Here is a 10,994-nt window from a genome sequence, read left to right on the forward strand (position 1 = left end):
TGGGTGGTGTGGGGTAGGGAGGTGGGGGCTGGAGCTGGGATGGAGATGAGGGTGCATCATCATTCTGACAATAAATGAACGCTACAAAGCAGTGGCTGCTGTGATGTGCAGCCTCACAATCACGCCTTAGCCTCTACTTCAAGGGATTCCCACAGCCCCACTGGACATGGGAATGCTAATTGCCTCAAGCCTACAAGCAGTCCTCACCCCCACCTCACCTCACCCCATACACATAGCCAAAAACATGTAACAGTCCATAAACCAGCGGGATTAAATTACTTACAATCCCCAGACTCATTCTATAACCTCTGTTTCTATGTTGTCGCTGTCAGGTTTCCATTGAAGTGAATGGCTAAAGGTGGCAGCCCAAAATAAAACAGTCTATTACAGGTCCACAAACATGTGTAGCTCCACTACACCAGCTGTGATTATTTACCCCCTGCACACCTGCAGGGGCTTAGAACTACAACTGTGATCAAAGAGCAGCTCATTTGAAGATGTAGAAGCTTAAAGAATAGGAACGGTCTAATACAACACTGCCAGAAGAATGTTGACAGAGTTATTGATTGTTGTTTTTCCTCACACAAGTCAAGAGGAGACGCCTTCACAGAGTGTGTACAGTGTAAAAGATGGAGGATGAAAATCTACAGCTGCTTTTTATAAAGCCGACAAGCAGCCTTATCTTTACTGAGTTTACCTACAGGTAGGGCTGGGCGATATGGCCAAAACTGTTATAATTAAAAAAAAATGTCATATCAGTCGATATCGATATTTACACGATAAATGCCACATCGTTATATATTTTAGGTTTAAAGGCTGATTTATGCTCCTGGGTGAAAGTTGAAGAAACCAGACAGTCAACTGTGGTTTACTGTTTACTGTTCTATTTAGTCAGAACATGACAAACACTTTCCAAATAGCAGAACATTAAAAAACTCTGAGGTACAAACATTCAAAATATGATAAAATATGCATGATTAAAATCAAAACTTTTTTCAGTCGTTTTTACTCAAATTAAATAGAAAATGAAGTTCTGCAGTGTGATATAGCACACATGGAACACGACCAGACTGGGAAATAAAAATAATAATAAAACAGATAAAGAAGATTTGCACTGGGTACCGGCCTGGCGCTCGTTGAGGGTCCACTAATACTCGCTTGGGCCTGTAATTTCTCACTTTCTGTGTGTTCTAACAGGTGATATTGTTTGAAATGATGAAACAGGTTTGTGGTGTTGCCTGTCTTTGATGGAATGTGTGTCCGGCACACTTAGCAGTGCGCACTGCTCTGTTTTTTGTCGGACTGTAAATAGCCAAAACATCTCCTAACTACTGAAGTTGAATGGCCTCTCTCGGCGACGATATCTTTGTCCTCCGAGCTGCGTTCTGCTTTTTCTGCAGTGGAACTTATTTTTTGCCTTATTTGCTTACTCAGCTCCATCTTCAAGCACGTCAGCCACTACGTGCGTCTGTAAATAATATCACATGCATTTATACTTCTCACCGTGCATCCTAACTTGCGCAATGCAGGCCTCTATTCCTGCAGCATGATTGGCTGTTCGTGATTCATTTGCCGGCGTGCTATAAGCATGGAAATTAATTATATCGAACATTTTTAATGTTTCTATTGAGGAAAATAATTTTGCGGTTTTATCGCCAAGCCCTACCTACAACTGAACAGGGCATGGTCCTCCTATTCTTTAAGATTCATATTCATGAAACCAAGCCACCAAAGATTCAAGCCAAGAAGTCCAAATGTTATCATGGAGGGGGGAAACACAGGCAATGAAATGAACAGCAAGTCTGACTGGAACAGTTACGAAGGGACTGAAGTAAAAACATGGCTTTGAATATGTCTGTATTTATCAATGTCACTGCCTGTACAAAGCAAAATACTCCAACACGTGGCTCCATCAACATGTCACATGTCAACATGCCATCTCAGCATCAATAGGGATCTATCACAAGGTATTCTCGGAAACGCAGGAATATGATGATCGATTCTAAACTGGACGCAATGATGAAATCACTATATCTTGTTATTCCTGTCAGTTGAGACATTGCAGATGATTTTATGTGTAACCAGTTCTCAACAAGTCTGCTTACCAACCAGGCAAAGCAGGCAACTACCCTGAAGCCCCAGTGCCCCTGGGGGTCCAGGTGGTATTCTAGCATAGCACAAGTTGTTGGTGTCTGGATTACTAAGAAAATGCTGTATTTACAAAGAGCTTTTTGGAAGGTTTCTGTGCTGCTAAACATGGTTTCTTGCTGGGAGCTGGTGGTGGTGAGGTCGCTCGCCAAGAGCTTCATCCATCATTGTGTTTAAAATATAAGAGGTTAGAGTACAGTCCTGTGAGCAGCCGCCTCTTCAGGCCCGACCGGACACCACAGTGACTCGTTATTGGAAAGTGACCAAACAGTCTGGCTGGACCAGGGCTAGCTGGTTAGCATGCTAAAACCTGTAAAACAAAGTGCATGTGCACTTGTTTCGTTTCAGCTCAGTCTGAGAGTTTGTACTGACAACTGGTTACATTAAGTGCAATAAAAATTTTCCAGCAATTATTATAAATCCCTCTAACACCAAAGACGGACAGATGTTGACCCCAAACGTCTGAAAGTCAGGACAAAATATCAGCGCTCTTTAAACATGCGCTTAAACACTCTCCTGCTAGCTACACAGAGCAGCTGACAGTCTTCCCCCCGGTATGGCCAACAGCTTTTACAAGAAATAAAAGCATTTCATGACATGCCTCTTACCGACCAATCTGTGTTATCAGATGTTTACAGTCCCCCTCCTAGTTTTGACACTCCTACAAAATGAGACGGGCTTTTGACCCTACAGGTACACAGGTACTCTGCATGAAGAGGATTCACTGCCTCACTGCACAGATGGTAAATAAATATCATCCGGCTCCACCCAGGATTATTTTCACAAGCAGAGTGGGGCCTCTTGTCTGTGGGGCCTGTCTGCTGGTGACTAATATATTGGAGGAACAACGCTGTCAATTACATCAACATGGAGCAGAATTTCAAAGGCATGTTTCCAACATCTTGTGGAATCCATGTCACAAAGACTTGAGGCCCTACCCAGTATTAAGTCCATCACCTAAAACCTCAGTACAAAATGCACATTAAAATAAAAGTATTGTTGGGTAGAGACCAGAGCACCAGACCAAGAGGTGCAGTATGGAGACTTTTCCAGCTACATTCATTCATTCATTCATGGCAGCCAAGCACATCTGAATTTTCGTCACCATGGCAATGCCCTCTGCATAATGTTGCATATGTATCACAATTTGTCAACAGTAATCATGTCACTCAAACAACATTGTCACAGCTGAAGCACCATTGTTATCTATTCTGTTTCAATTCTTTGCTAAGCTAAAGTTGTTGTGTAAAACTACTGCAGATCCACACATCCTGTAGTACCGCTAGGCCTTTGAAGCTAGTTTGTAGGTGGGTGACATCGTTTCTTTTGTGCCATCTATAGAAAAACATAGACAAAGGCAACAAGCAGAGATGAGATGGACACAACTCTACATGTTGTTGTTAGCTGGTCTACAGAAACAACAACTGTTCAATCAATTATCCTGAAAAACGGCAATTATTCCTAGAAAGCGCCACCACAGCTTCACTGTCAACTGAAATTGATGCCGGCCATTTCTACTGAATTCTTACACTTGGTCCTGACCATCAGCAGTATGTTGAGATGCTAAAGAAAAGACCACACTGCTTCCCATTTACTAGAAGACAGATACTTAAATATGTCCATGGTTAATTTTTTGCACTATGACGCATCTTGAAAACTATAGCACATACTCAGAAAGTTAACTGACTGTGGAAATGACAAGTTACATATATTACAATTATAAAAACTAAAATCTTAAACTATAATTACATAGTTTTTGAGATGAGATTGAACAGAGCATACAAAAAAGGGTAACAGGTCAGAATAGAAGTGCAAACTTTATCTTCAACTATAAGATTCATTATCTCCAGTACAGTGCAGCAGAACATCCTTCTGTGTCTGATTCAGTGGATAAAATATTCAAATTAAAATCAAGAACAATAATTTAAGAAATAAATAGGACAAAATCTATCATGAAATATTATACATCAGTATATAAAAAGGCTAAACCACTGACACAGTGTCACGCGGTTATTCCAACGTTTGGTAGAAGTTAAGCAGTGGAATGGGGAATTTCCTGTATTTGAAAATACATTTACTTCTCTAAACTGACTCAAAAACTCTTAAGAAGAAGAAGAATGTCAGGAAATGAAGGATAGACGGTCAGCAAGATAGAAGAAGTGAGACACTCACAAGGATGAGTTTCTGTTCATGCAACAGACAGAAATGGTGTCAAATCCTTAGCCCACATTTTAATGTTCTTTCATGAAAAGAATGGCAAACGCCCACGGCACAGTCTTTTTTTCTACTGACAAAGTAGCTGCTTAAGCCTAATTAGAATGTGGATTATAGAACTGTTACAAAAATAACATTGATTTTATAGAAATGACTTTCATAGTGACAGATGAGACATTTGTTTACTGTGACTATATTATTACAATTAATTAAATCTGTACAAAGAAGTATAGTGCCTTGCTCCATGTCTTTTCATAGCACTAAATGACAGAATGCACTACTAAAACAAAGACCAGCCATTTCTTGGGCTAATAGCTTTTGTCACATTTGACATGAGAGAGACAAAGGCCTCTTAAAAGAAAAGACTTGGTCTGATGAGAAATGTCTTTATTTGTTTATTTCCCTGCTCTGTCTCTGAGTGGCTTTTCAATAGTTGCCTCTCTTAGAGCTTTGTCAAGTCAATAAAGTACTGAAAAACCATCTCATTATCCTGATCTTATAGACTGCTTGACGCCTGGCAACTCTGTGATTTCCTACACTCCACACTGACGTTATAGTTGCTTCAACCTGACATAGACATGGCTGATTCTGAGGCCATTTGTCATGTGTTGATGTCAGATCGTATGATAAAGGAGACGTCCTGCCTCTAATAAATCCAGTCATGACATTAGCTATGTCTCAATTCAGGGGCCGCCCCCGTCGAAAGCTGCATGTGAAGACCAACTGCGTCACAGCGATGTGACAAGGCTGTCCCATTTTGACGGCTCAAATGTGTCCTTGGTTTCCTGGGCAATTAAAAATTCAACGGGCGGATCTTAAGCAGCCCAAAGATTCATTGCTTGCCAGTGATGGATCAGTTTTTAAAAAGAGTAGAAGGTGGACTTCTCAACAGCAGCTGAGGATAAACAGGAAATCCTCCATAGACCAGAGATGATATATCTTATCTGGTTTAGGAATGTCTCTGGATCCACCAGGAGGAGCTGAAAAACATTGCTGGTGAGAGAGATGTCTGGACAGCCTTGCTAGACCTGCTGCCTCCACGATGTGACCCTGCATAAACGGCTGAAAATTGAAATATGGATGGCTGACGAGGCTTTTTTTGATCCTTGATAGTATCAAACCAATTCAAGTCCATAAAAGTATCAAAGTTGGATACCCAGCTCTAGCTGGGACACTAAGGACTGTTCATTTGACCATGACAAATTTCTCCCCTTGATTTGGTTATTACACCACCCTCAGGGGCATTTTACAGATTTTACACATGAAGATTAGTTTTCTTGTCCTCCAAATACTACTTGGCAAATGAAAACAGTTGTATAATGTAATCCATGGCCCTGAAGGACCTCTGTCATGTCTCAGAAAATACCTGATTATGTCACAGTGATGTGATCATCTTGGTTTGGGCTTTGAGAAAACACAAATTTAAACTAGAATGGCTTAGTTCCTAACCAGTCGTGTGGAGTTTAATTAAAGAAGCTATCAAGCTGCATTATAGCATTTTTACTAAAATGTAGGATATCAGTCTCTGCTGCATCAATTCTGGTGCTTCTTTGTTTGACTGTAGTGAATCTTCCAAATTTAAAAAGGTGCTATACTAACCTAACTCAAATGTGAACAATGCTGAGGTTCAAGTCATAATGGCGCAGAAGGTAGTTACATGATTCTAAATGACAGAAAATCATGGTGTACCTTAAATTCTCAAAGACTTTATCTAGTAGGCGCATATAACAGACAGGTAAATTCACCTGTTCCACAATCAATGCTAATTCAAAACTCCCTCCATGTTTATTTGCTGTCTTGAGAAATTCAGTATGGTATTGTATGTACATTTCTCTCCATCCCTTAAAGAAACACAAATTTTCTTCGCTAATTAACAACTCTGTCTAATTCTCTGTCTCACATTTAATGTCTTTCAGCAGACTGATGAAATTAGTGCTGTGGAAATATACAATATACTGAATTTACAATGGGTGCTTTCCATTTTGCCAGTTATGCTTCCTCCCATTCCCACACCTTCATTCTATGGGCCAAGATGTGGACACTAATACCCTTTTTCCACCAACATTATCAGGTATAAGCAAGTTTCTTAAATGAGGGTAAACCTGCTAATAAAAGCCGATTGACTCCTTTTCCACTGCCAGTCAAGTTTGTCTTTCTATTTGGATTGAGGACACACACAACTGCAAGGAATGATGTCATCACATGCACTTACAGAGCACACACACAGACACAGTCTGTAAGAGTGTCAGAGCCTCTGTGTGAGACACTTTGATCTGTGATTGTGTGTTTTTAAAACTTATTTCAGGGCTACAGCTCGCTCTCAGAGAGAGGTGTAGCTGTGGTGTTTCCGGTTAAACAGCACCTTGCTTGACAGGTGAAAGGTGTGTCTACAGTGTCTGTGATGTGAGAGACACTACAGCAGGAAAAGGGGTGAAAATTAACATGTTCACCCGGGTGTTGTGTTTACATCAATGCCATTCAGAGCTGGAGCCTATAAATACCTGTGTCTACTGCAGTCATTTGACCCAGGTGTGAATACTGATTGAACCCTTTTCCATTGCCGACAAAAGCCTGATGTTAGCTGGTCTTGGTGGATTTTTCACTTAAACCAATAAAACTCCACCTGCAGATTTGGGCTCTGTGATCGTCTGTCCTATATAAAAGGAGTATAAGAGACATTAAAGCAAAAACACCTCCGCTAACCATCAGCAGGGGCTTAAAACATGCGACACATACTGTAAATGCAACACATGCGGTATTAGAGGAGCATGAAAAAAGTTTCCTCAGAGTTACTTGGGATTATCATTTGGCTCTGAATTGCTACCTCCTCATAAGAATGGACTGTCGATGTTTGGTAATGTGTTTGATGAGAGAAAAAAGTCAAGCCATTCTGCTACAAGAAAATTAGAAAATTTCAGAAGTAGGATGGTTAGATGTTTTTAGGATAAGGGTTTTAACACATGTTGCATGCTCTCTGCTTAGCTCTCAGATGGCCCAAGCTCCATTAAGTCATTCCCTTCCAGTTTGCTAAAAGGCTTTTAGTCCATACTTGCCTCTCTGACACACACACACACACACACACACACACACACACACACACAAAGGAAAAGCCATCCCCTCCTGGCTTCATGGCTTCAACAAGGTTCAACAGCATAATCAAAGTCACAGCAAAGGCTCAACATCAAGCTCAGGGGAGCAATGTGCCAAACAACACCAGAATGTCCCTGTGTTGATTCAAACCATGTAATCAACACGGCCAAAACATTAACAATACGGCCACTGCATGAACACAACTAATCACTGTGGTCACCGAGGTAGATTAGACTAGATAAATCATGCCTTTGTTTTATTTAAGTGGGGAAACAATGGAACAATTATTTGTACCTTTTCTTTACAGAATACTGTTTAATCATTGCCAAAGCAGGACACTTATCTAAAACTCTGAAATCATCAAAACCCACAGCATTCAATGAACTAATCAAAACACGTCAAGTTTGATCAAATTCCAGTTAAGTTTGAAAGGAATGACGACTGTTCAGTTAAAATACAATGGTGATTATCTGCCCAGATAAAACACTTAGAGCACGAGTACCATCTCTCTCCTATAATCCATACTTATCAGGCCAGAGGAAATAAAGCTGAACCAGCATTCTGATCATCATGGGCTACTACAATGCTTGGTTTAAACCATGCAGACTAATGATTAACCAACTCCATTCAATTTGAGCTTAAAACCAGATACATTAGGACTTTAAATTAAAATTTAAGTTAAAAAAAAAAAACAAATCAAAAAGGAAATCATTAATACAAAGCAGATGATACATAAAATAGAGCCAGCAAAAACTAAAAATTAAGACTTCTGGTTTCCACGTAAAGAGTTAATTAACAGTCTGTTTTAAGCTGTATTCAGACGGGTAGCCACAAATGCCTATAATTCCTGTGGTAAACAAAAACATTTTCACAGCATTTTTTAACCAATTTTATTTCCCTGTAACAAAATTTGGCTCATTTACTTAATATACTTAGATAAATAGGAATGAATAGATCAGCTGACGCACAGAAAATGAATCAGCAGAAATTCTGGCAATGACTGACTCATGCATTTTTTCAGAAAAAAATTAAAAAAATGCAATGGTTGGTTTCTGGCTTTTCAAATGTGAATATTTGCAGACATTCTTAAACTTCTGTTATGTGATATTAAATATCTGAGCTTTGGACTGTTGGTTCGTCAAAACAAGACATTTGAAAACATTTACTTGGCCTTTATGAAATTGTGATGTCCATTTCCACAGTTTAGCTGGCACTTTAAGGACCAAACAATTAATCAAATAATACTGAACAGATTTACTAATAATTTAAAAAAAATATTAATGTTTTAATGTTTTCAGAATATTTAGGTGTAAACTATAACACGGCAAAACTATTTTCAGTGTTACAGTTATTTAGTTAAACCAGTAAAACTTCAGACAGATGAATACACCATACTGTATCATTATGAAATATGACTTATGAAAAGAAATGTTGATTTTGATGATTTCCTTATAGTTCTGTTCTTGTCAGCACAAATTAACCTTTGAATTACCTTTGAAGCAACTTGTCATTTTACAGCATAAAATGACTAAAATAAAACGGTGTATTTTTGTATTTCTGTAATATTTCATGTGTAAGCTTTGCTAAATTGTGTAAACAATTGTAGCTATAAATTACAAAAAAAACCCATCTGTCTTTCCACTAGCCAAGAAACTGCAGGTTCTCATGTCTCATGACTGCACCGCTCATGTGACCCAGTCACATGAGAGATCATCCATCTGTCACCAGGATGTTCTTCAACATGCTGAAGCTGCCAAAATGTCGAAACTGGCCGTTTATTACAGAACACACTCGCAGTAACATTACGCTTCAGATGCAGTAGCGCTAATGTTAGATGTTTAAATCTCAGCTCAGCACATCGAAAAACAACACTTGCAATGTGTCTCATTCATTCGTGAGGCTACCACCAGAATCAGCTAACTGTTAGCTGCTGTGCTAACCAATCCATTAGGCTTGTGACATTTACGTGTCGGATTGTAGAAACCCTGAGCTTGTACGCACTCATAACAGAAGTGACAATGGTGTATTTGTTCAGATATGAAATTAAAATATGACTGGTATTCATAGTATTCTTGGTAAAACATCAGAATACAATTCAAGTTACGTGTAGCTAAAATGGTTGACTACGATTCTACTTAGGACTTGTCACTATTAGCTATAGCTACTTAGCCTGCTAGCTTAGCTGGTTTGCTGTTTGACGCGATAGATGCGATTGTAAGTAGTTTAAAAAATACATGTAGAACAAATGGTGGTGTCAATTGTATGACTAAATTATAACACTAACTCCCGTTTGATATGTAGTTTCATGGATTGTTAGGTAGCTAGCAGCTTGCTGCCCCCGTATGCTGCGTTCATTTTTAATGGGAATAACAATCATTGTATCGAAAGCCAGGATGCAAGATTTGTACTTTCTTCATCTACAAGTTCCAACTCAACCAACATCTTACATGAATTTGTAAACTAATTCTAACCGCAGTGGAATTTAAGTATTGCTGGAAATAAAATATTCACAGAATTCATGACGCTGATTACATCAATCTCATCTAGCTGGATGAAGGTCCCTGATCTTGGACCGTGCATGTCAACACAGAGTGTTACTGACCTATATCTTCCCTTATAAGTTCCTAATACGTATTTTCCAACTCAAGTGCGACAATAATAACATTCTGGCAACACAGTTTTCCCTTTAAAATGAGATTAACTATATACTCTGACAAATATTGCCGCATTCCCCACCGTTCATTTGTCCTTGAACGCAGCACAACAACCTTGTTAGCCACTAGCTATAGCTGCAGCTATATCCAACAGCTTGTTAACGTTACATACTTAGCCTGGGCTGAGAGATGTAATTTCTTGACACAGCCTGACTGTGTGTCCTCGCAGCAGCTGCCAAGCCGTTGACGTCCATCGCCCTGTTTGCCACAAGTGTTGCCATCGCCGGATAAAGGAGGAAAACCCGAGGTAACGTTGGTCGAGGTGCTTTGCTAACTGACGCAGAATAACAGATATGACAGCACAGCGCTGGTCATATGACTCTGAGGAACCGGATGTGTTATGGCGAGGGATGGACCCGAGCGAGGAGCACTGTACATACACGCAAAATGGGGTTCAGAAGAGCTTTTGGCATAATTTTAAATCATAATACATTGACAAATCATAGTAAATATAAAAGCAGATAGAAGAATAAGCACTCACCTATAGGTTGCTAAATAGTATCAAAAGCTGTAAGCTGGTTTTGTTTATGACATGCAGAAACTAGTCTATGTTAGTTTTTCCTGTCTGGGACTTTTGAGAAGTGAATATTTGGTTAGATATGACATGTTATTAATTTGTTTCTTATTGTATTTTCTTCAGTTGAGATCTAAATAGGCCTTTTCACACCAGACATTTTGAGATTTTGTCATGGTAAGAAAAGCACAGGTGTTAACTAATCCTAACCTTAGCAATGACTCCATTCCAGTCATGTGCCCAAGTAAACAACTAAACTGAAGCAGCTAAAATTATTTGAATCATTATTGTTTTTAATACCTGTGATTTTCCTG

The 10,994-nt window shown here is 39.3% G+C and overlaps 1 protein-coding gene across 1 annotated transcript in view; it reads right to left on the reverse strand.

The window, feature by feature from the left end:
- atp6v1ba (ATPase, H+ transporting, lysosomal, V1 subunit B, member a) overlaps window positions 1-10,464 on the reverse strand; it is a 34,936-nt gene extending 24,472 nt beyond the window's left edge. Inside the window, exon 1 of the mRNA XM_023430587.2 lies at window positions 10,279-10,464. Coding sequence (XP_023286355.1) covers window positions 10,279-10,387 — 109 coding nt within the window. The 5' untranslated portion in view covers window positions 10,388-10,464. The remainder of the gene's footprint in view (window positions 1-10,278) is intronic.
- Between the last annotated feature and the right edge of the window lie 530 nt (window positions 10,465-10,994).

The sequence above is a fragment of the Seriola lalandi genome, unplaced genomic scaffold (assembly GCF_002814215.2).
Source record: "Seriola lalandi dorsalis isolate HSWRI2012SDOR001 ecotype SW California unplaced genomic scaffold, Sedor1 jcf7180002054907, whole genome shotgun sequence".
NCBI classification, from domain to species: Eukaryota; Metazoa; Chordata; class Actinopteri; order Carangiformes; family Carangidae; genus Seriola; species Seriola lalandi.